Source organism: Hemiscyllium ocellatum, chromosome 29, assembly GCF_020745735.1.
Source record: "Hemiscyllium ocellatum isolate sHemOce1 chromosome 29, sHemOce1.pat.X.cur, whole genome shotgun sequence".
Taxonomy (NCBI): Eukaryota; Metazoa; Chordata; class Chondrichthyes; order Orectolobiformes; family Hemiscylliidae; genus Hemiscyllium; species Hemiscyllium ocellatum.
In genome coordinates this window covers 46072925-46099197 of record NC_083429.1, presented here as the reverse complement: position 1 = coordinate 46099197, position 26273 = coordinate 46072925, and the positions used below count along the sequence as shown (strand labels likewise).

The window sequence follows — 26273 nt, the reverse complement described above, 5'->3', positions numbered from 1 at the left end:
GTGTAGTGTCATTCTCAACCAAAAATGAGGAAAAATACTACAAAGTTAAGAAAACAAACAATGTTTCCCACAAAAATTAAAGCAAACTTTACAATAGTTCAGTGAATACATCCATTTAACCACAACAGTGAAAGACAAATTGGCATTGATCAAGAATCCTACATCTAATCCTTCTGAAATAAGCTTAGCCTATAGGATTCAATGTGGTTATTCAGAGTGTTGCTGGGGTGTACAGACAAGGAAGATTCCAGGTTTTATCTAAGGCCATTCTAATCTTAACCTGTAATATAGAATCAGTATGACATATTGGCTTGGTACTCCTGAATTAGAGATGGAAACAATCACACAGAATGTTCCTTAATAATTTGAGTGACTTTTCGAGAATGCACATATGGGTATCAACATGAGATACAACTGTGATTGAACAACAATCACTATATGTGTTTGCACCTTATAATATTTACTCAATCATTGTACCTAAGAATGGACAGCACACATGGTGTTATCTCCCAGCTCAATGCAATCAGGAAAAAAAGAGAAAAATTTGACAAAGTAAATTGGCTAAAAGGCAGAGATTTTACTGATTTGCATCTGAAAGTCTTTTGCATTCAGTTTAACAGTATTGTTGAGTGGCACTAATTTTGTTCAAATTCAATCTCAAGTATTTACAGGTAACTTCTACGGAACAGTTTAAGAAGGACAAGATTTCCCAATACCACTATTGATTATAATATCAGTAGTCAAAGCATTCATTAAAGTTTCCTCTCCAGATATCTTCTGTGAGAATTCCAGGTAAATAGTTATTATATTCTGGCATTGTACAGGACGCATTTTCCGATATTGGGCCCATTTCTATGTTGTCTGGCATGTAAGAGAAAATGGAGCAAAACGCTGATGTGCAACTGTAGTGCTGGTGAGGATAGTACTCTTCAGGAGTTGAATAAAAGGACTTAGGATCCAAGTGTGAAGATGAACTGATGTCTTCTGGAGATGATGGGACACATTGGGTAGAATACCCAAAATCCACCGAAGAATAAGCCAGTGATCCTGAGTTCTGGAAATGGAATGGTAAAATGATCTGTACATACTCATTTAGAAATTAATGTCATGAATTATATATAAACATACAAATTAGGATCAAGAGTAGGCAATTACTCAGATCCGCTCCACCATTCAATAAGATCATGGCTGATCTGACTATGGAATCAGCTCCACTCTCCTGCCGATGCTAAATACTGTTTTACTCTCTTCATAGAGGCTGACCAATCGACCTCCATCTTAAAAATATTCAATGTCCCAACCTCCACCAATGCTCCTCTCAGCATTTTATGCATTTGAGTAAGTTCTCCAGACCATCCAAACTTTCCTCATCAGGTAACCACTAGCTAACACCATAATTCCCCCCACCTCCCCCCTCCCCAACAATCTCCCATTCCTACCTTGGCTGAGGCTTCTCTGAACTGCATCCAATCAATTTGTTGTCTTGCGTAAATAATGAGAACAAAATTGTACCTAATTCTAATGCACTCCCACCTCTGATTTGAATAGTTCTGGAATTGAGTCCCACTGAAGACTTAAATACATCTAGGCTGATGTTATTTGTACAGTACTAGAGGCGTGTTCCATTGTTAAAGGTGCCATCTTTCCCAACAAATACTAAGTTGGAGCCAAGTGGATGTAAAAGATCTGATGTCTTTTTTATGCAAAAGGACAGGAGACTTCCCTGTTATGCTAATTAAATTTCATTCTTGAGCATTACCATCAAATTAATGAAGTAGGCATGCGTCAAACTGTTATTTCAGTGACGTTGCTGTGGACTGAGTTCATGCTACATTTTAATAATATATAATCAGAACATCTTAATAATGTATAATCAGAACATCTTTATGACAAGCCAAGCGTATGAAAATTGCAAATATTTGACCTTCCTTTGATATTTGTTTGAACTTGTTTAAATCCTATAATAATTGATTTCCAGCAAATCATTTCAAAATGTTGTGTCTTGCCTAATTTTGTCTAATACTGAAATTAAAAAAATAGCACTAGAGTCACATTGGATTCAAAATATTAACTCTGTTTCCCTCTCCACAGATGCTGCCAGATCTGTTGAATTTCTTCAGCAATTTTTGTTTTTATTTCAGATATCCAGCATCTCAAAAAGCATTTACTTTTATTTGATAGTTCCTGCATTGGAAAGATCTGATTATTGATCTCAGGGCAAGGCTATTCATGACTATAATGTCTGCAGTCTTTGAGTATGTAGTATTATCCAGACAAACAATGACAGTATCTCACTGTCATAAAAGTATTAAGCTGTTTGGAATTGTTACATCTCAAGGATTTTGCTAAGAACTGAATGGTTCTCAAGAGCTATAGTTCCTTAAATTACAAAAAAACAGAACTAGAGTTATTAAATAGTAGAAGCTGGGTGGTGTTAAGGATTTTATCACATACATAAGAAAAGATTGTCTTTTTGTTGTTAAGTTTAAGTGTTCAAAACTATGAACAAAAATTCTTTTTATTTATGAGAAGACCAAACCCAGATCTTCTCATCATTAATAAAGTCACAGAGCAATAGTTTATCAGTATCTTTAAAATGATCAAGATCTCAGGTTTCAGAGGACTACACTCTCGACATTTTAATCAAACTGTTCATTCAGGTTGTTATGTCACACGTCTCGAATAAGTGGGATTCCAACGGAGATTTTCCAAACTAGAGGCAGTGTCACAGAGTCAGAGAGTCGTGCAGCACAGTAGCAGACCCTCCAGTCCAATTTGCTCATGCTTACAAGGTATCTTAAATTAATCTATTTCTATTTGCCAGCATTTGACCCATATACCAGTCCAGATGCCTTCATTCCACATAGACACACCACCTTTTGCGTGTAAAAGTTGCCCCTCAGGTCCATTTTAAATCATTCCCCTCTCACCTTAAACCTATGTCCTCTAGTTTTGTACTCCCCTGCACTAGGAAAAAGACCTTGGCTATTCACTTTCTCCATTCCCCTCATGATTTTATAAACTTCTATAAGGTCAGCCCTCAGCTTCTGATGCTCCAGAGAAAATAGCCCCACCCTATTAAGCCTTTCACTCTTGGTCAAACCTTCCAATCCGAATGACATCCTTGTAAATCATTTCTGCACCCTTTCTAATTGAACAACTTCTTATCTATAGTATCATCACTGTGCTCGTGAAGTCTATAGGCTGCAGGTGGCTCGATTTCTTTAACTGATGATAACATTTGGGCAATGGATGGAAGTTGTTTTTCTCCTCTGTGTACAGGCCCTTGGGTAGTGTCCCTGCCACTGAGTGAGGAGGACTAAGTTCATGTCTTACCTGCTGCAGAGGTGGATAATAACATCTCTGAACAGGTTGATCAGGAAAATGTCTATAATGTCTATAATTGACTGGGTAAGTAAATAAGGGAACCAACAAAAGAGAGTTCCCATTACACAGAACATATTACACTGTGCATGCTGTCAGAGGGTTAGAAGTGTGCTGGGAAATAGCAAGATTGAGGCAAAGATGTATTCACTTACCACAGCTGAATGACTGTAGTAGGTAGGTGCCTGGTGCCTGACTGGGGGGCAGTGTGAGATAGGAGCTTCCGAGGTGAATGAGTTTTCAGTCAAGAGATCAGAAAGGCACCTTTCATACACCTCCGTGTTTTCATAGAAGATCGGGTTGTGGTCATATGGAACATTTTCTGGAAACTGGTCGCACTCATTGAAGTTCGATCCATATTCATTAGGCAGTGGGCAGACATTGTGAGAAGCTGGAAGGGCAGGCAGAGAGAGAATTCAGCAAGGTGAACATTGAGTGCTTTCGGAGGTGACCTGGAAGAATGAAATAGCCTCCACCACTTCCTCTGGCAACTCATTCCATACACACACCACCCTTTGCGAGAAAAAGTTGCCCCTTATGTCCTTTTCCCCTCCCCACTCTGCAGTTTGAGCTGATTGGTCTTAAAGTTCCTGTGTGAAATCCCAGGATTGAAAGGACTCTCCCAAACCATAATTAGGCAGCTTGTCTTTACCAGGGGCAAAGCGAAACTCTGGTTTCCATCATCTGCAATCCTCACTTTTTGCCTAGTTGATTTTAACCTTACTGCGAACCCTCTTTGATGGAGTCTGTCGAGTTGTTCTGAAAACTAGGCGGAAGTGAGGACTGCAGATACTGGAGATCAGAGTCTAGATGAGAGTGGTGCTGGAAAAGCACAGCAGGTCAGGCAGCATCCGAGGAGCAGGAGAGTCGACATTTCGGGCAAAAGTCCTTGCTCCTCGGATGCTGCCTGGCCTGCTGTCCTTCTTCAGAAAGCTGTCTCTGCTTGCACCAGAAATCATTCCAGGTGTGTTAATTTCTGCATGATGTGGTCACGAAACAGCGGTTACTCGCAGGTCACTTGTCAACTGATGGAACAAGATGATGGGAGTATAGTGTGTACATCTGCAACAGTTTAGAGTCTGGATAACGGCACAAAACGTCTAACCTCTCAAAACATAACACTTGCCTGTACCTTATATTCAGTTTGACCCACTACAGCGGCTAAGCTTTAGTAACCGCGGTGAGGACTTTGAAACTTCGCCTGGACTTTGTTCTGCTGTGAGCTACAGAGTTGGCTCATTTGCATTATGAACTCGTGTATCTCAGGGCTGTTAGCGTTGAACTCTTGTTAATGTGAAACAGTGAAAGCTGTGTGGAGATTTCTTTTCGCGTTCTCAAGCAGAAATGTCCTTCAACACTGAAAATCAATCCATATCCCCCCAGTGTTTATGGTACCGGTTGGGTGGACAATTGCTGTGTTAAAGAGAACGCCAATCAGATTTCGATTTATGAAAGTTTCCCTGATATAAGTTACATTAAAATAACACAAATGTTTGGCGTATGATCCATTTGTGCTGTTTTCTTTGTAAAGCGCACTTGTTAACTTGTTTCACTTGGATTCGTTAATGGTTAATGGGTTGGCTGTGCAGATACCAGTTAATATACCCGTTTGCACCGACTGTATCCAAACATTGGGATTTTTCCCACCCCCTGCCTTGCCATTTTAGTCTGTGCTGCCTGCCCGTGGAACAGAGGTTGACAGTGAGGGATCAAAGCGCTGGATGACTAACCCCGCTCAGTCTCGTGTACCTACACCACCAGCTCGGCCGATTTCGGAAAGGGGAGCTTTGAGGTAAAAGAAATGGTTTGTTCAGTGAAAACTCAGCGCCTAGCAACAACAAGTGGGAGGAATCCTGCAGCTGACAACGGAGATGCAGTGTTCACAGGGACAAAACAACGCTTAAAATGTTGCGGCGACTGGATGCCAAAGCTCCTCGTTTGAAAAGATGACAGCCCCCACGCCCCGTTGTACTGACAAAGCGTTTTCTGATGAAGTTGCTGGATGCTAGAGGGACCCTACAGCCTGATTCGTCCCAACCTAGTCATCTGCATTTCTTCCTTCTGTTTTGTGTGTGATTGGTGGATTGCAGATTATGCACTGCCTGGTTTTTAATATTAAGGAGTGGGTGCCTTATCTTGAAAAGCGCGAGGCTGCAAAATGTGGGGCCCTCTTTAGGAGAGGTGACTGCTGTTTAACCTGGGTGTATTATACTGACCTGGGTACGAGGAGGAGACTGGCTCCGCGAACTGAGGACTGTTGCTTGTGGTAAGCTGAAATAGGAACATACGAGAGTCAGTGTTGGTTCGGGGTGGGGGCGAATAAACGGAAAAAGAAATAAGCGGGCAAAACCAAAATCAATCAGCAGATGGCTTAAATTAAATTATTAGTTTACACAAAACTGTACAATGATGTTTATTCTACATAAAAATACGGACTCATATATCTGGCACAATCTAAATCCAGTCTGCCCTTTTATTTCGTTTCCTAGTGAATTGTTTATTTCAATTCTTCTCTCTGTTTTTACATCGACTAACAGAGAGCCTTACTGTCACTTTGACTCGATCGAACATGAACGCTTCTTGTAGGAGACCTTTAAGTTCGTCTGAGGCAGCTTTAGAAAGTAAAGTCTTATGGTTATATTGTTTGAAGGTGAGTTGGGTCCGGATGAATGTGTTCTTTTTTTTAGTGGAGGTTACCTCAGGTGTAGTAGCGAGAGCACCGTGACATGTTACACACAGTGTGTGGACTCTGTGAACATGGGTTTCCTCCGGATCACATGATTTAAAGTATCAGCGATCGGGTTTCCATTACATCACTGGCGTTGCTACACTCAGACTGTTTCTTTGAGATCGATTGTGTTGTCGTACGCAACTGACTTCAGATTTAAAGTTTAGAAACATCCTTGGAATTATAATGACAATATAAAACATGATAAGTGCTTTCAAAATAAAACAATGAATTGTAGGTGCTGAAGAACTGATAGAAAAACAAATTGCTGGAAAAACTCAACAAGTTTTTGAAGAAGGATCACCAGGCTGGAAACATCAACTCGGTTTCTCTCTCCACAGATGCTGGCAGATCTGCTGAGTTTCTCCAGCAATTTGATTTTGTTTCAGATCTTCAGCACCTGCAATTTGAAAACAAAATCCTGACATTGGTTTGGTTTTTAAAAGCTATCACTCAGCTGGAAGTTTTAACTGTTTCTCTTACCACAGATGTTGCCAGAGTTGCTGAGTTTCTCCAGCAATTTCTGTTTTCGTTTTTTTTCTGAATCCTACCAATGTCAGGATTTTTTTTTGTTTTCAAATCTTTTCATAAGCAAGAGTTGAGTTGTGTGCTGCTTTCGGATTCGGGCTTTGAGTACTCGGGATTCAAAACTGGCCTGAAGCCGACATGAACTGTTTGGGAGATGGACAATCGGATGGTGAAGTGCACAGTTCAGCCAACTCGTAATCACCGCAGATACCAAGCGCTAATGTTTCCTGCGTGTTCAATCAGAGCCCCGGTTCCAACAACTGCCCTAACAAAAACGCAGAGAGCTTTGACTCTGTGAGATATGGACAGTTCTGGATGAACTAGAAGCAGAGTTTATTTTGAAAAAACAAACAAAACACTTCATTTAGCAACGATTCACAGGGACTGAAAGGAAATTGACAAGGAGTAACAACAGTTTGCCAGTTTCTGGAGTCCCTTTTGATCGTTTTCAAATGACCAGCACGGGGAACCTTGCCACAGGGAGGACAGAGAGATTTCTGGCAAAACCGCTACTCATTGAAGGCCCCCTCGATCAAAATTAGATCGTTGCTAAAGGCGCTGGTTTTGACTGGAAACAACTCTTCATTTGTTATGAGTTCAGAAATACTCCCGGAGCTGTTAATTCTAACTTGCTTTTTACCAAAGATTCATTTTCATAAACTTTTTTTTCAATAAATGGCGTTTTTTTTAAATAAAACGATGTGTTCATACTGCAGGCATCAGTGTAGCCCTGCTATCGCTAGTGACGCATCTCCTCGTTTAAGTTGTGCTGTCTACACCACTTTAAATTAGTCAGGTATTTATCTGCAAGAGTACTGAACTTCTAAGTGACAGTGGAGACGGAAATATAAACTCCAGACTTGAGTGTTACTGCTGAGCCCATAGTGCTGAATTTAGCAGCATTGGAGATCTCAATATACAGTATGTCTGCCTTTGGATGCTTGTGCCTAGAATTTCATGGCCCCAGGCAACACATTTTCACATTGTGTACTGTGGGCGGAGAGCGTTTTCATCCTGATGACACCACACATGCCGGTGAAGGGACGCATAGTGACAAAACAGCCTAAAGTTACACGACATTCAATTCTAACCCAAAAAGGTAGACTTGGCATTTAGTACGGGAGAGAGTTCCTCGCATCGTTAGAGTTTTGGAAGTAAGGTTTAAAATATAGTTATTAAATTTTTAGATATTAAAACCCAGACATAAAAATGTTGGAAAGATAACAATTCCTTCAGTCCTGAGGAGTCTGTTGTGTTTTGGTACCAGGGGCTGTTTTGATTTAGGAGTGATAGTGCCACTAAACCTATTTTGCATTAAAGTGAAATGAGAGAATTGGACGTCAATACAAGAAGGATGTCTTTCTCATGTGTTCCACTACTGTAGGACATCCAAAGTGTCTTATAACCAATGGAATACTTTTGAAGTGCAGGTGTTATTTTAATGTCCAAAAATGCACAACCAATTTACACACAAGCGCCCAGAAACTGTAATATGATAATGACTGAAAAACTCTTTCAGTGATGTTGAATGAAGGATAAATATTGGTCGGGATACAAGAGACAACTCCATTGTTCCTGGATATAGTGTCATGGGAACTTTAGGTCACCTCAGTGTAGGCAGGACCTCAGCTCAACATTTCATCTTAAAGATCAGCCTTCTGACATCGCTGCATTTCTTCAGTATTGAAGCTTCAGTGGTCAAACCATGGAGTGGGATTGGAAATCAGGAGCCTTCTGAAATGGATGTAAGCATGCTATCTCCTGAGCTACAGCTTCTCCAAATCACTCTGCCTCCAATTACTTATGAAAGATCTAATCAGAACATAGCTAACCAACATAACAGGATTCTTGTTTAATTATAAAATACTTACGTTTTGGATTTAAGCACGAATGAGAAGAATTTGGAAAAACTGCTATTTCACCAGCTACAAGTGTAGTCTGTACTAATATCCTAATTATAGTGAAGGACAGAAATACTGGACAGAATGGGTGTCAGCTGTAACTTGTGGGAGCCTAAAGTGTTTCTTTTTAATTCATTATTGGGATGAGGGTGTCACTGGCTTAGCCAGCATTTATGGCCCATCCCTAACTGCCCAGAGGTCAGTGAATAGTCAACCACATTGCTGCGGGTCTGGAGTCATATGTTGGCCAGACCAGGTAGGGGTGGCAGTTTCCTTCCTTAAAGAACGAAAATGGTGGTCCTCCCAAGCTACTAGTTAAGTGGGAAACCAAAGTGACGTTGTTCAATTTGCATTGGCACAGAAAAAAAACTGCTTATTCCTAAAACTAGATTAGCTTTTATATTGTTAGTTTGTAGAAACAAGAATGATGTTTTGCAAAGCTGCATCTTGTGCTAGTTCTTAATTCACTGCAGTGAGTATTTTATTACTGATTGATTTACAGACCACTCCTGAAGGCATTGAAAGACAGCCATGCAGAGATGAATGTAATTCCTTCCAAACCAAAATAAACCTATTCCATTGCAAGAGGCAAAATCATTCCACTTTTACCACACAATAATTACAAGATAAATTGATAGAAAAAGATTTGTTGGTCTGATGAAAATTCCTCTTTAAAATACTTGGTCAGAGTTCAATATGAGTCCATGAGACATTTGGGAAAAGGGACAATCACAATCATTTGAATACATTCAATTTGCATAGGTACATTCAGCTGCCTATTGCTTGACCACTGGCAACAATTCAATATCAAGCCTATCTTAAAACATATGTAATAGAAATCCCCAACTCATACAATACAAAGAGAAATATTATACCTAGCTAAACAATTCACACAACTGAAAATGCAAGCAGAGGGACCATTAATAGATTTTCCAAATAGCTTTCAAATGTTAAGAGATATGCAAACTTGAATCGATTTCAAGTGTGCTGACATGTCATAAAGTTCTGTAATGCCAGTCTTAACAAGTTTGAAATTTTGTATGCATTTTTGGATCACATCCATCCCTCCACCAGCATTAATATGAAAGCATATGCATTCTTGCTACAATCATTTTGCACTGATAGGCATTCCTTTAACATTTTTTTTTAAATTAGGGGACTAAGTAGTGTGATAGGTTTACCCTATTGCTTAATGTGTCATGTAAACTTGAATAGTTTTCAAGAATGGTCTGAATTCTGTAGCCATTAACTCACATACTGTCTCCCCAAGCCCTGCCCACGAGCCACAAATCACAAACTCAGGAGTGAGATGGACTACTCTCCACTTGCCTGAGTGAGTGCAACTCCAGTAACCCATCATCCAGGACAAAGCAGCCCATTTGACTGGCAGCACCTCCAACATTCACTCCTTTCACCATTGATACACAATAGTAGTGTATCACTTCAAATGAACATAGTCAGTCGTACTCAGTAATGCAACCACTTTGTAGCAATACTTTTCATGCGATAGGACAATGTTGAAGTTCCAATGTTCTAGAATCTTTGACAGCACCCTTCAAATCCCCCAACTCCCCCACCTGGAAGTATAAGGGCTGTAGATGCATAGCAGCATGCCTTGGAAGTTCTCTTCCAAGCCACACACCACTCTTACTTACTATATTGTTGTTCCTTTATTCTCACTGGGTCAAAATCCAGGATCATCATCCGTGGCTCCATTCAGCACTTTGTGTGTCCCTAAACCCCAATGAAGGCAGCTTGCCATCATCTTTCTCAAAGGCAATAAATGATGGCCTGGCCAGCAACACCACTACCCATGACATATTATTAAAATGCTGAAGGGCAGTAAAGTACTCTTAAGATTCAGGGTTGAATACAAAACAGACTGAAGAAATAAGAGCTCTTACTTCCCCCTCTGCCTGGAATCAGAATTGTCTACTATAACCAGAGGTGTTTTGTAACTCTAATTGGTGATTTCTGGTGGAAAAATACTGGATAGCTTTTCTTGAGTATTAACTGGCAAATCACAGATTCTTCACAGTCTGACACAGTCTGGGCCACGTACTAATGGGTACATGGTTTCTAGCATTACCAGATAGAGACAAACAGAACAGCTAATTTGTGAAAGGAAGCAAGACACCAATCAGGGATGAGAAGAATAGCTCGATAATTTGTTAGTGCTGTTGTTGAACTGTCTATTTGGATAGGAACATGGAACAGTTTACATCAACATTATGCAGGCATTTTAATATTTTATGTGAATATTGGCAGCATTCCCCCAATACTATTCCCTCAATACATCAATTATGCACCTAAGTTTGTGCTGTCAGGCTTGAAAGATTGACTGAGAAAGCCAAGGGTTCTAAGACTGTCGCAGGAGTAGCACTCGCATGAAAACGATGGTTGCCTATCAGAAGTATTGCATTAGTTGTGAAATTCTGAAGCATTAAACAAATTCCACAAATGCACATATTTTCTACCTTATGCATCAAATCCAAGGTTTTTTTGAAGCTTGAAAACTGTACAAATATATTTATGAAGTTTTGGAATTGGCTGTATTCAAAATTCCATGTACAGGTAATCTTATTGTGACCCATACAATAATTTTGAAACATGTTAATGATGTTAAAGTTATCCTCCATGTTCCATTGTATCAGAATTATAATGCAATAGAGTCTAGAATCTTAAGCCATACAGCACAAAAACAGACCCTTCAGTCCAACTGGTCCATACTGACCAAGTTTCCCAAACTAAACTTGCCTGTATTCAGCCCATATCCCTCTAAACCTTTCCTATTCATAACCTCTCCAAATGCCTTTTAGACGTTGTAACTGTACCTGCATCTACCACTTCATCTGGCAGTTCACCCACACATGAAAAAGTCTGTGTGAAAAAGTTGCCCTTCAGGTCTCTTTTAAATCTCTCTCCTCTCACCTTAAAAATATGTCCCCTAGTTTTCAATACCATCCTAGAGAAAATACCTTTGCTATTCACCCAATCTATGCCCCTCATGATTTTTAAAATCTCCATATCTCAATCTTCTAATCTCTTCCTATGAAAAAAGTCCCACTTTATTCAGCCTATTCTTATAACTTGAACCCTCCATTCCCATCAACATCCTGGTGAATCTTTTCTGAACTGTCTCCAATTCAATAATATCCTTCCTATAGAAGGGCAACCAGAACTGTGCACATTATTCCAAAAATGGTATCGCCAAAATCCTCTACAACCTCAACACGATGTCCCAACTCTTATATTCAAAGTCCTGAGCAATGAAAGCAAGTGTGCTTAATGTCATGTTAACCAACTTCTACATGTGATGCAACTTTCAAACAACTATGTACTTGAACCCCTGGGTCTCTCTGTTCAACAACACTACCCAGGACCTATCATTCACTGTATAAGTCCTGTCCTTGTTTGTTTTACCAAAATGCAATGCTTCACATTTATCCAAAGTAAACTCCATCGGACACTCCTCAGCCAATTGGCCCATTTGATCAAGATTCAGTTGTCATCTTAAATAGTCTTTTTGACTGTCAACTACTGCACCAGTTTTGGTGTCATCCACAAACTTACTAACTCCTAAATTCTCATCTTTAAATTCTCTCTTTATATAAATGACAAACAAAAGTGGACCCAGCACCAATGTCTGCGAGGTTTGTTGGTTACTGCAGCTATAGAATATTGTAAAATTATTGGTTAAAGATTTACCTGAATTTGGAACCAAAAGTATAGTGCAACTGAAATTAAAATTGATAAGCTCATTCAGGAAGAACGGGAGGGTTTGAAAAACACAATGGTAATGTTACATTGGTAAAATAGGGGCTTCATTGCCTGGGGAATGCAGAGTACTCAACATAAAGTACTCCACAACTGCTTCAGACATATCTAAGTGTCAACTGCAGCAAAATATTCCATGTCCTATCACTGATGTAATTCACAATCTTTCAGTCAAACAAGCACTAAATTAAAAAGCTTGCTCTGATTTTCAAATGAAATGTACAGCTATGTTCTGATTTTTTCACTCATTTCAAGACTATTATTTGTTGCTTTCCTTACAATAATTCCCATGTAAATTATTCACGATCAGGATACTACAGAGGAAAATAGCAATACAATTTAACTCTGCAGTAGCTTCAACAGCATAAATGGAACTGTAGATCTTTTGCTTGTGAAATTTCGCAACCCTGCACATATACAAAAATATTTATCTTTCTATAATTTAGAAGATATAATTACATTTGGCAACTAGAAATAACTATAACCAGAGGTGTTTTATAACTCTAATTGGTGATTTCTGGGAGTGTGGAAAAATACTGGATAGCTTTTCTTGAGTATTAACTGGCAAATCACAGATTCTTCACAGTCTGATACATGATTCAACATGACTGATTAACTCTGAAGATTTGCATATGAGACTGAACAACAGTGATGCTGTTGCCTTAGTGCCTTTTCAGTACATTGCTTTCAACTTTGCAACAGTCATTTAATAGAAGAATCATGGCATAGAGTCACAGAGATGTACAGCACAGGAACAGATCCTTTGGTTCAATTCATCCATGCCTATCACATATATCCTAACTGATGTACCAAATGCTTTCTTCACTATCCTATCTACCTGCGACTCCACTTTCAAGGAACTATGAATCTACACTCCAAGGTCTCTTTGTTCAGCAACACTCCCCAGGATCTTACCATTAAGTGTATAAGTCCTACTCCAAATTGCCTTTCCAAAATGCAACACCTCACTTTTATCTAAATTAAACTCCATCTGCCACTCCTCAGCCCATTGGCTCATCTGATCAAGATCCCATTGTACTCTGAGGTAACCTTTCTTGCTGTCCTCTACACCCCCAATTTTGGTGTCATCTGCAAACTTACCAACTATACCTCCCGTGTGTTATTTCCTCTGTCACAATGGGCAGTGGAGTTCAATTTAAATACATTAAAAGAAGCTTATATAAAAGATTGTCACAAATAGCCACCAGATGCTTATGAATTGACATCTATAGAAATGTCACTTGTGTGCTGACCAACAGTCATCCCTTCAGTGACATTACTATAATATATCAGGCCAAATCTTTTAAATCCCACTGTTACCCATAGCACACACATTCCTGAATAATTTCCAATCTTGTGTCAGTCATTACATCTCAAAACTACTCCATTTACTGTTTATTTCTTTTGAATATCTGGAGGTGAAGAAAGATTTTTTTTATTTTAAAATGCAGATCTCTTTTGTGTTTTTCAATAGGTGGAAATTCAAGGGGCATATTGGCAAAAATATATTCTAAAGGGATAAATGTGAAAGGCAGACTTTCAACTGGCAACAATCAAACTCCTGTCACTGTGAGCTGAAATATTATACCTGTTAAACATCAATCTATCTTTGATGGGCACTACAGGGCAAGTCACAGTGGTCTTGCCCAGAGTTATGGTACATGTTATTAATCAACATTTTCCCAAGAGAAACAAAGTTCTTCTGCCCTAATGGTCCTTTGTTATTCAATATTAGTAGCCAGTGATAGGGAATTTCAATTTTTTATAACATCAGAGAGATTATGCAATACAGGGACTATAATTCCAAAACTTTTGTTTAAGCCTAGTTTTGCACTTAGTAGAGTTATTCTCCAGGCACTGCAAGTGCAACAGCACCCTTATGGGAATGACATGGAAGCTTTCAAATAATTTAATTTCCCAGTATGATCAAATATAAGACTATAAGACATAGGAGCAGAAATTAGGCCATGCAGCTCATCGAGTCCGCTCCACTTGTCAGTCATGGCTGACAGGGTTTTCAATCCCATTTACCTGCATTTTCTCCACAATCTTTGATCCCCTTGGCAATCAAGAACTTATCTATCTCTGTTTTAAATGTACTCAATGATCTGGCCTCCGCAGCCCTCTGTGGCAATGAATTCCAGACTCACCACTCTCTGGCTGAAGACATTTCTCCTTAGCTCTGTTCTAATGCAGTACTGAAACTATTTTGTGTCTACAAATGGTAGTGCACTGTACCATCAGCCTAGCACCAGTTGTGGGGTAACTTCTGGAAATGATAAACCAGGGCAAAATTAATTTGTGGTCACTTGGAAAAATCTGGGCTAATTGGTAACAGCAAACATGATTTGTTTAAAACAAGCCTTAACTGAAAACTGTGTTCGACTCCTTCATGTATGAAATGGAGGGGCTTGCAACTGATTTTTGTGTATACAGATTATCAATAGATTTATGGTGAAGTGTAACATATTGTTACTCACTCACCCCATTTAGGGAAGTAAATTTGATGAACTTACCTTGTTTGGCAAAATTGACATTAAGCAATGTTGTTGACTCTCAATTGTCCACAGTATGGAGACAAGGCATTTGACCCAACAGGTCCACACTGACCCTCCAAAGAGTAACCCACCCAGACCTATTTCCCTTTGACTAATGCACCTAACACCATTTGTAATTTAGCATGGCCAATCCACCTAACCTGCACATTTTTGGACTGTGGAAGGAAACTGGAGCAAACCTACGCAGACACAGGGAGAACGTGCAAACTCTACACAGAGAGTCGCCCGAGGCTGGAATCAAACCCAAGGCCGTGGTGCTGTGAGGCAGCAATGCTAACCACTGTGCCACTGTGCCGCTCCAAAAATAATATGCCTCTATAAAATGACCTCTTAAGTTACGGGCAATTTAGGATGGGCAACCTGGCCTTATCAGTGACATCCATAAAAGAAAAATCAAACTGGAGTCAAGTATAGTGGTGCACTTGAGAAACTGGTTTTAAGATCAGTATTGATTATGAAAGATACTGATGATCTGAACTTGAGTATACGTGTCCCAATGTCAAGTTGACAGATGACATAAAGCTTGACAATATAGTAAACAGTGACCAGGGCAGTAGCAGACCTCAGGATGATAATGACAAACTAGTGAGATGAAACTTAATGCAAAGAATGTGAAGTATTTGCTGGAGGATTGAGGAGAGACAAGATATACTAAATGGTGCACTTTTACAGGGTGTCCACATATTTTTGAAAGTGAGAGGACATTGATAAAACTGTTATAAATGTCTGGGATTCCTTGTCGTGAATATAGAAGACAAAATTAAGAGGGTTATACTAAATCTTTCTAAATCACTAGCCTCAACTAGAAGATCAAATCTGCTTCCACACTGTCAGAAGGAAATGTAAAACTGGGAGGCAGTTGGGACTAGTTTGGAATGGCATAATTCCAAAAGGAACTTGTCCTGTGTTGTACTATTCCATGTTCTATGAGAAGGTATGGTGGAAATTTACCAGGTAAATGCTAGAGATGCAGGACTTCGGCTATATGGAGAACTTAGAGAAGCTGAGTATCTTCTCAACAGAGAGAAGAAAAGTAAGAAAAGATTTAATGGAAGCTTGCAGAATTTTGAGACAATTGGTATGGTAAATAAGGAGAAAACTATTGCACATAAGGATGGATGAGTAACAAGAGGTCAGAGATTTAGGCTTATTGTCAAAGGAATGAAAGAAGAGTTTTTTTATTAGTGTATTTTTATTATCTGAAAGGAGGAGACTGAAAGGATGATGAATGAGGTTAGTATAGTTTGAGAAGAGAATATTTGTAGGGCTTTGGGGGAAAGCAGGTGAGTGGAATTAAGTGGTTATCTCTGTTAGAGAGCTAACATACACAACAGACCAAATGTTCCTGTACTACAACATTCTATGAATCTCTGTAATGCTGGTCAATACTGAATTTGGAATACTTAATTATATCCATTTTCTTAAGCATCTTTCATAACTTCAGAACTGCACATTTAAAATATAATCTTTTGAGGTGTAATGTTGAAATGTAGGAACTGTGACAAACTTCATGTTCCAACCAACAGCAATGCAATAATCTATTCTAGTGTAGTTGGCTGAGGGGTTTTGGTCAGGACTGTTTTTTTCTTTTTTTTAGAACAGTGCCATGAAATCCTTTACAGCTGTGTGGAAGGGCAGACAGACTTGATTCATTGGTGCTTCTGAAAAGAACTGGTGTAATGGTAACAACCCTAAGCCAGTAACCTTAATTAATGTTCTGATATGGGTTCAAACCTCTATACAGTAACTACTGGGATTATCATTCTACAAATAAATCTGGAATTGAAACATAGTTATGGCAAGATGAAAGTATTATAGCTTGATATTTAAAACCCATCGGATTCACTAATATTCTTTTGGGAAGGAAATCTGCCATCCTTACCTGACCTGACCTACAGCAATATGCTTAACTGTCTAACTGGCCTCTGCAATGCCTGCTAAGATCAAGAGCATTTAGGCATGGACAACAAACGCATTTCTTGCTCATGAAGTCACAATCATTAAAGAGATTTTTCAAAAAAAAGGTAACTCCTGCGGTGTAGAATTCCCCAAGTACTTTCATGAAAGGATCGGCCTAAATTTTGTGCTCACGTCTCTGGAATGAGACTTGAATTTCCAACCTCTTGACTAAGCAATGGCTGATGACTGTGGAGGACATCTCTATCAATGACATCTTCAGGTTTATTAATTTAACCTTGAATAAATAATAAACGTTTTATCAAATTAACCTTGAATTCCAGGCAATTTGGATTTATTGGCTGTGGAAGGTCTTGTGTGCTTAAAGGGTTAACACGTAAAGAAGATATTCCATACCATTGTGGTGTTAGTTGTTGCTGATGCTGCTTGAAGAGCTCTCCTTTGCTGCAAAAGCTCTTTAACAGTGATCTTGACCCTCACTCCTTGGTAAACCTTCTGTTTCTCTGTTGGAGAAATCAAACTTTGATTATAATAGAGAGAGACAGCATCGGGTCAGATTTTAATTCACACAAAATCCATTCATTTTGGAGTTGAATAAACTGGATGCTGGAAATCTGAAATAAAAATACAAAGTGTTGGAGAACATGAACAGGTCTGACAGCATCTGTGGAGAGGCACAGTGGATGTTTTCAGTTCAATATGAATCTCTTTCAGAAATGAAGGGAATTGGAAAATAATGGTCTTCATGCTGTTGGCAGAGGTGGGGGGAGCAATGAGTGAAACAGATTCTGAGGGTGCCCAAAAGGTTAGGGAAATTATTATGGTAGTGAATGAGCAATCAAGACATAAAATGGGGATAAATGAAGGTGTGAAGAGGAGAATAAGAGTCCACACTGCTGACAGCAAAGTCAACAAGACATGGCTGGAGGAGAATGTGAGAAAAATGGTCGATAAATGTCATACACAGAAGCTGATGATCTCAAAATTGAGTACTGGGGCTGTAAAGTCTCTAAGAAGGAAATGAAGGGCTGTTCCTTCAACTTGCATTAAGTTTCATTGCAAAACTGCACCACAGAAATAGAAGCAAGATGGTTTATTGAAATGGAAAGCAACTGAAAGGTCAGCATCATTCCTATGGAGAGAGAGAAGGTGTTCTGCAAAACAATCACCCAGTCTATGTGTGGTATCACCAATGTAAAGGAGACTGAATTCTGATCATCAATAGGCTACAGCAGTCTAGATCGAAGGAAGGAATTAAACATGGATCCAGGGTAATGATGCAATTCTGGCCTATGTTCCCTGGTGAACCACTTTAACTGGAAATATTTTGTTGAACAAATTTTATCCACAACAATTTCATTCTACTGTTTTATTTCTAAGAAACTAAACAAGTGTTCAAGTTCTTCATTGTGCTTTCCAATCTATTCTGGATCATGTATAAGTGAGATATGAATACAACCTCAAAGATCTGCATGTGGCAGTCTGGAAACAAAGAATCCATGTTACAAAATCCATGCATTCTACTGGCTCAGCACCTTCCAGCTGCAAGCAACTGAATCTTGAGTGCTGTAGGTGACTGAACATCAAGACTGTTGAGTATACAGATCAGAAAAATAGGACACACTTTTGAAAGCTATAGAATATATTGTCAGGCAAATTAAGATAAAATTCTATTCTGAAATAAAAATATCAATATTTATACTTATGTACATTTATGTACACACTGAAGGACTTAGAGGTGTCCTAAGGCACTTTATAAGATTGTTTATTTTGTAAATATGCTTTTAGAAAATTGGGTTTGAAACTTGGCAGCAGAAATCCATAATACAGCTTCAGGAGGTCCCAAAGTGCTTGTCAGCTAATGCAGTATTCCTAACATGTTGGGAAAGCTGTAAGGAAATTTGACATCCAAATTACACATAGCAAGACCTCACAACGGTAATGAGAAAATAGTAATTGCTTGCCGCTCCTAGTTCAGAGATAAAATGTTGGCTAGGACACTGTGGAAACTCCACTCTTCTTAGCATCAAAGAATGGCTATAGCACAGAAAGACACCATCTTCCAGCACCACTAATCCAGAATTTGGCCCATTATGTCTGTGCTGGCTCTCTGCAAGAGCAACTCAGCGAGTTCTACTCTGCTGCTCCTTTCCTATAACTATGCAAATGATTTCTGATGAGAAATGTATCTAAATTCCTTTTGAAAGTCCCAATTGTAAATGCCCTCTCCACATGAACAGGTTATGCTGTCCAATCTTAATCCCTGGCTATGAAACCTGCTTCTCTTTATGTTGCCATGGGTTCTTTTGTTAATCACCATAAATCTATTTCCTTGGTTCTCAGCTCTGGTCCAATTTGAAGCAGTTTGTCCATTCCTACCTTGCCTAAATCCTTCATAATATTTGACAGTACGACTGTACTCCACTGGACCTCTTAAGTGAGAAAGAACTAGCCCAGTTTCTTCAGGGTGTGATTCTTTTTGTACCTTCTCCTGAGGTGGAAGGTGAGGCATTAGTTTAATACCTCATTGGTATTGGAGAGATGGATGTAATGGTGTTGCACTCCCTTAGTACTCTACTGAAGGAGCTGACTCCATCATGGTAATATGGAATGGAGATTGTATTTTCTGACTACAACCATTGAGATATAGATGGTGTTCGGATAAGTAGGGACTGGTTAGTAATGAAAGAATGTTGTCACCATTCCAAGTGTAGGCGTGGATACATTTCTATCATGCCTTCCTGCTGTAATTAAATTTCTCAGGATTTGCTGAAACATATTAACATCTTGAAACCTGAAGCCACATCAGAAATTCAAGAAAATTCATGTCAATTTTTTTTAAAAATGAATTGCAGATGTCTTTTGCTTTGTTGCCCTTAAACTTGATACCAATGTAATGGGCAGTTTAGTAGGAGGTGAAAACTGAGCTCACCAATTACTGCCACTCACCTGGTTCTGTTTTCTTTATTAACCATTCACCTTTGAAAGTTTCAATTGAATTAGCTTCCATGAGCTCTTGTGGCCTGTTGGCAGCTCGTTAGCTCAGTTCGTTAGGCTGGGATATGAAGTGGTACTAATGGCATGAGTTCAATTCCCACATCCTGCTGAGATTAGATTAGATTAGGTTCCCTACAGCATAGAACAGGCCCTTCAGCCCAACAAGTCTATACCGACCCTCTGAAGAGTAATCCACCCAAACCCAGTTCCCTCTGACTAATGCACGTAACACAATAGGCAATTTAGCATGGCGAATTCATCTGACCTGCACATCTTTGGATTGTGAGACGAAACCGGAGCACCCAGAGGAAACCCAAGCAGACACAGGGAGAATGTGCAAACTTCACACAGACAGTTGCCTGAGGCTGGAATTGAACCACTCTCCCTCACTTAAGGTATGGTTACCCTCTAGTTTAACTGCTTGATTCATACAGTAAAGAAACAGACTCTTTGGTCCATGTTGAATATATTTCCAAACTAAACTAGTCCCACCTGGCCTACATCCTTCCTATTCATGCACCCATCCAAAATCCATCAGTTCCTCAGGGTAGAACTTCATGGGGTAATGGTCCTGGGAAGTGTTACTGAACTTAGAGTGCAGGTTCGTAGTTCCTTGAAAGTAGAGTCAGAAGTAGATGGGATAGTGAAGAAACTGTTTGGTATGCTTTCCCTTATTGGTCAGAGCAGTGAGTATAGGAGTTGGGAGGTTACGTTACAGCTGTACAGGACATTGGTTAGGCCACCTTTGGAATACTGTGTGCAATTCTGGTCTCCCTGCTACAGGAAGGATGTTGTGAAACTTGAAAGGGTTCAGAAAAGATTGGGGTTTGAGCTACAGGGAGAGGCTGTGGCTGTTTTCCCTGGAGTATTGGAGGCAGAGGGGTGACCTTGTAGAGGTTTATAAAATCACAAGGGACATGGATAGTGTTAATATAAAAGGTCTTTTCCCTGGAGTGGGGGAGTACAGAACTAGAGAGGCATAGTTTTAAGGTGAGGGGGAAAAGGGGCCTGAGTGTCAACATTTTCACGCAGAGGGTGGTGTGTGTGTGTGTGTGTGTGTGTGTGTGGAATGAGCTGCCAGAGGAAGTGGTGGAGTCTGGTATAATGAAATCATTTAAAATGCATCTGTATGGGTATGTGAATAGGAAGGGCTTAGAGGAAGATGGACCAAATGCTGGCAAATAGGACTAGATTAATGTAGGATTAGCATGGACAGGTTGGGCCCAAGTGTCTGCTTCTGTACTGTACATCTTTGTGACTCCATGACTCCACACATGAAACACCCTCTGCAGAACAGAAAATGCTCATGTCATTTTGTTTAAATTGCTCTCCTCTCAGCTTAAAAGTGGCCGCTAGTCTTGAAATCCCCCACCCAAGAAAAAAGACCCCTGTCATTCACCTTACCTAGGCCCATCATGATTTTATATACCTCAACAGAATCACCTCTCAACTTGTTCTCGAATGAGAGGTTAGGACTATGGTGAATTTAACTTTAGTGGTAATGTCCTTATCTCTAGACTAGAAAGTTGGACACGTTCCCCTAGGATGTCATAAACCCAGCCGGATATAAATTTTAGTTTTTTTTCAAAGAAATCCGCTTCCCCTACTTTCAGACAATTCATTCCTGATAAACATAAGGTTCAGTAAAAAGCAAAGCTAATCTTCTCAAATAAAATCAAATTGTTGTGGATCCTGATAATGAAGCGGAAAGTGCTGGAGAGACTCAGCAGGTCTGGAAGCACCTGTGGAGAGATAAACAGAAAGTTCACGTTTCAACTCCAGTCTAACGTCTGCAGAACTTTACTCCCAGTGCAAACAAGTAACTGCATTCTGAAAACAGAATGTGTTTTTTTTTCTCTTTTAACTTCAAATCATTAATACAGTGTTTCTTTAGTAAAGTGGGGAACCTGAGGAATATGATCTTGTGATCAGTTGGTGCCATTAGCCGGCTCAGCAAACCGCGCTAAAGGCGCTCGTACCGGACCCTGACAGGATCTCGTCTCAAATCTGAAACCGCACGAACTGGGAGCAGCTCGCTCAGCGGACCATAGCCGCAGAGAAATCCAGCTCCCTTTTATAATTCACACCCGCATTTGGGAACGGGTCATCGTGTGTGTTGGCAGCTAAATTGCACACACCTTCCAATCTAATTATCTGATCAGACCTCTCCGGAATTGGAAAAATAACACATTGCTTTCTGACCGACAGACACACCTGTCAGTTTTGAAATGGCTAGTCCGTTCGTAGACAGATTAATATATGATGGATTTTAGCCTCGCTTGATTTTTGTTTTAAAACGACAACGAAATCCTCAGAATTTGTGTTCAGACATTGCATTTTTTTTTCCCCAACGAACTTGCCCTGAATAAAGATTACCAGGAATAGTACGCGATGCGTCAGGACTCTCGGCAAGGTTTTAAACATTACCAGGTCAAGGGGGCAAAACTTTCCTCTTAAATAAAAATTCTATTCGGATTCCAGATAAAGGAACCGGTATCAGGGATCATTTCAATGGAAATTCCTGTACTCGTTGTCTAGACCGCTATAAAACACGGATTTTTTTTTGTATTGCATAGAAATATCGAGTCAAATAAAACCTCACTAATATCACCAATTCACTTTCTCAGTAAAGGGCATAGGTTTAGGGTGAGAGGGGAAAGATATAAAAGAGACCTAAGGGGCAACTTTTTCATGCAGAGGGTGGAATGAGCTGCCAGAGGAAGTGGTGGAGGCTGGTACAATTGCAACATTTAAGAGGCATTTGGGTGGGTGTATGAATAGGAAGGGTTTGGAGGGATATGGGCAGGTGGGACGAGATTGGGTTGGGGTAACTGGTCAGCATGGACGGGTTGGACCGAAGAGTCTGTTTCCATGCCCTATGACTATTATAAAGTTAATATGACTCGCCTAGTATGCTAGGGTGGAGCTGGGTGGGTCGGTGCAGACTCGATGGCCCGAACGGCCGCTTTCTGCAGCGTAGGGATTCTATCATTCTAAATAAAATGCTTTAACATCTCTTCGCCTTTGTTTCCCCCAGTTCTTCCTCAAACTGATCAGCACCACCTCAACTTAAAGCGTCTGCTCTCCCTCCATCACCAACCCCCACCCCATCTTGCACCGCCCACCATCTATACTATGTTAATAACTAAGAAACACGGGGTCGGGAGGGGATGGGAATGATCATTCTGTGTTTAAATTATTCGGGATTGAAAGAGTTAATAGCATCGACTCAGCCCTAAAAGACACACAGGGCGATCAACCCCAGACGATACTTTCAGAATGGAGTTAATGTGTTTAGGGAATAAAATGACACACAGACAGAAGCATTCCAGCGTCAGAATTATTTATCCCTCAGCTAAGTCTCATTTTCTTTACCCGCGAACCATCTCCTATAGCCTTCGCTCCCACTAACCCCCACCCTCAGGTCTGAGAAATTGGCACAATCTGGTCTAACCAGCAGATAAAGTCGTAAATTAACGAACTGCTTTTACGGCAAGCGTTCCCTTTTGCAACAAAAAAAACCAAACGCGAAGTTCGTGGTATTGGGGGGGGGGTGCTTTTAATTTATCTATAAACATATATTTCTTTACAAAAGAAAAAGGCAAGGATTCAGAAATGTTCGCGTTAAACCCACCAGGAGTCCCGGTCAGCAAGACCCGAGAACAGGCCGGTGAGTGTTGTGTGAGTGGGTGACTATCACTGAGCTGGGAATAAAGTGGGCGCATTGAGTTCGCTTGCTGCGTTCCCCCAGCCCCCACACGGACGGCGCCAGAGACTGGGCGCTGAACTCGGGGGGTACTTCACACGGAATACCGGCAATGTTTGAGGTTGTGTTTAAAACTGACAAAGAGGACTCAAGTTTTCTGAGGGTAAGAAAAATGAGGGAAGAAGGGTGTCAGATTACGGAAGTGTGGAAAACTGCAGACCAAACTATTCATTAAAACGAGATAAGTAATTCAGTAAGTTTTCACGAGCCGATTGCTTGCACAGTGTCCCGTTCTCACTTCTGTGTGGACCCTATTGTAAATAAAAATGCCATTTCCACGGGTCCCCAGCGTTCTACCTGCGGACAGACGCTGACGGGATCTACACTTATGAAAGCGCGCCTCCCTCTGACGCACAGACTTCACACAGCAACTGGCTCTTCGCTTTTTATAAAAGAACAAAACAAACACGTCTCTCTTGCGTTTAAAGTCTATAATTTTGCATTTTAAAAAAAAGTAAACTTGTAGCGTGGAGCTCACTTAAACATTTCAAACAAAAAACAGTGGAGGTGAAAAATTAATGCAATTTGGATTGCAAGCGTGTTTTAATGTATTTTGTCTGCCAGGATTCTACCTGAAAGCTTCACAACTAACTTGTCACACTTTTTTTTTCCCCACTGTCGGAGTGTTGATGTCGGGATAATGGCCCGGTTAAATACGCAAACTAGTGATCAGCCTCATCTGAAATGAGGTTGGAAGCTATAAAGAATTTCCTTTCCCTTTCAGTAACTTTCTGCTTTCTGGAAACACGTGTCTTTTTCTCCCTTACTTGGGAGGAGGGTTGGGGAGATCCAAACTTAATGAACTACTTTTAATGAGGTTTAAGTTTTAATCAAAAATGAACACAGCAAAGGTTGAGCAACGCAAAGTCTGTCTATAATCCACGCAACTTCAAACCTTCCCTGTCCAGCAATATTCAGTCCCTAAACTAGCCTAAGGGCCAGGAAATAAATGATCAATAAAGTGTTAAAAACAAAAATAACAGCCCGCAGAAATACTTGGTCTTCATTTTACATTACTGGGGACTGTTTTACAACAAATTACACCCAAAAAGGTTAAGTCTCAAATGTAATATATGATCCGGTGAGTCCTGTGCTGAAGGAACACAGGGAGATAACGGAATTCAACATGTGCATAACAGTGTCTGAATAAATGTTGGTTTCCCTTTTTTTAACAGGTGAATTAAGCGAGACACGACAAGAAAATTCGTGCGAAAAGATCTTCAAGAGGAAAAAAAAACACTGCCTTACCAGACATTCTAGGATTTATAATTGCCAGCTTGCTTCAAGAGAGATGCTTTGAGTGGCTCCAGCAATGAATCTTTCTCTTCAGATTTGTTGATCAGAATGCAATATTTTAAAAATTGAGACAATGTGCTAAGTGCAGCACTGAAATTTGAACAATACACAATCACAATTATTGCACTATACCTTGGGATATAACTTAGAGTTTTGCAGCACTCATGCCGACCTTTTTAAAACCTCTACAATCCAATGATTTGACAATGAATGATTGCGCGATACTTTCAATTTGAATATTCAAAGCCCAGACAAAAAGAGGGCTCTCTTTTTGAAACACTGTGCTTCTCCATCTATTAAAGACTCCCATGGAATAAAATTCAGTAGAAAGTATGCAACTTTATGCAGGATTGTGCACATTTTTGTGATTTTAGCAAGCTTTGACGAGTGGGGCCAGAGAGACTCAAACATGTCCATAATTTTTGTCCTGCCTGCACAGTTTTGCCCCAAACCCCTGCCAACTCCACATCCACGTTTGCCAGCGATGCACTGCAGCCAGGGGTACACTTTATATCGATGTTTTATCGTGAAAAGTGGTATTTGTCCACAATTTGGTACCAAACATGGCAGATTGTGGGCGTGGCATAGAGTAGTCCTTTAACCAAGTATGGACTGAGAATTAATACAGCAAACTGTTGCTCTCTAGCTACACTCTACATCTATTGCACTTTTACAGAATTCTGGGGAATAAGAATTGTTTGTCAGGAAATTATTTAATTAGAAGTGGTGAAGATTTCTTCCTCGCAATGATCCTGTGACATTCTCACCCGTCTGAGACATCTTTGGGCTTTTAATTCATTCTGATTTTCTAACGGTTTAACTGCATTACAAACAACGTAGACCTTTCCAGCGAATTCCAATGCAACCGAACATCGTCCTTCAGACACCGGGAGCGAGATTCTTCTGTCACAGTGTCTGCCATCGTTGTTTTTAATTTTGTTATGGTGCATAATTAATAAAGCAATTCTGTTTATTTTTATTTCTTCCCAACCTCACGCTGCTGCTATTCATATCCAGCAGTTGCAGTCCAATCATTAAGTTACATCAGTTTATTATTCACCATTTTGAGAACATATTCCCAGAGCAACCAGGCACATCCACATCAAGTTTGTTTAATCTCTGCTACATATTGGCTACATCGTCATGACTGAAACAGGCTTTAACTAATTGTTATAGTAAATAAATGAACGAGTTGATCCAGTCTTTTCAAGGGTCACTTGTTAACTCCCAAGAATCGTTGTGGAAAACAATACATGCAAGAGATCATGACTGGATTAGATTGTCAGCTCTTTGGGGGTGGGAGATGAAACTATTAGGCTGGCAATGAAAGAAGTTGATTTCGCAGCATGCTGTGCCTATTGGAGTTTCCAGGATTCTGGGCCTCGTTCATAATTTAGCCAGAAATGTTTGATAAGGTCTGG

General features: G+C 40.0%; 1 protein-coding gene and 1 long non-coding RNA gene across 2 annotated transcripts; one reads left to right on the top strand and one right to left on the bottom strand.

Annotated features, from left to right (window-relative positions):
- Positions 1-665: 665 nt before the first annotated feature.
- Positions 666-19803, bottom strand: linc.pou2af1 (lnc RNA pou2af1). Its single transcript, XM_060846744.1, has 5 exons — positions 19743-19803; positions 17190-17296; positions 5601-5655; positions 3540-3775; positions 666-1054 (listed from the first exon to the last, which is right to left on the bottom strand). Exons 1-5 carry the CDS (start codon positions 19801-19803, stop codon positions 734-736), a joined length of 780 nt encoding a protein of 259 aa, XP_060702727.1. The 3' UTR covers positions 666-733.
- Positions 19804-23060: 3257 nt separating this feature from the next.
- LOC132829554 (uncharacterized) lies at positions 23061-25842 on the top strand. The gene is made up of 2 exons (XR_009646236.1): positions 23061-23460; positions 24732-25842. It is a non-coding gene; the product is annotated as an uncharacterized LOC132829554 (long non-coding RNA).
- The last annotated feature ends 431 nt before the right edge of the window (positions 25843-26273 follow it).

Coding starts and splice junctions, on each gene's coding strand:
- linc.pou2af1 (XM_060846744.1), bottom strand. CDS start 19,803: ATGGAAGCTAATTCAATTGAAACTTTCAAAGGTGAATGGTTAATAAAG. Junction 5,656..17,189: donor CAACAACTAACACCACAATG/GTATGGAATATC, acceptor TTCCTATTTCAG/CTTACCACAAGCAACAGTCC. Junction 3,776..5,600: donor AGTCTCCTCCTCGTACCCAG/GTCAGTATAATA, acceptor CTGCCCTTCCAG/CTTCTCACAATGTCTGCCCA.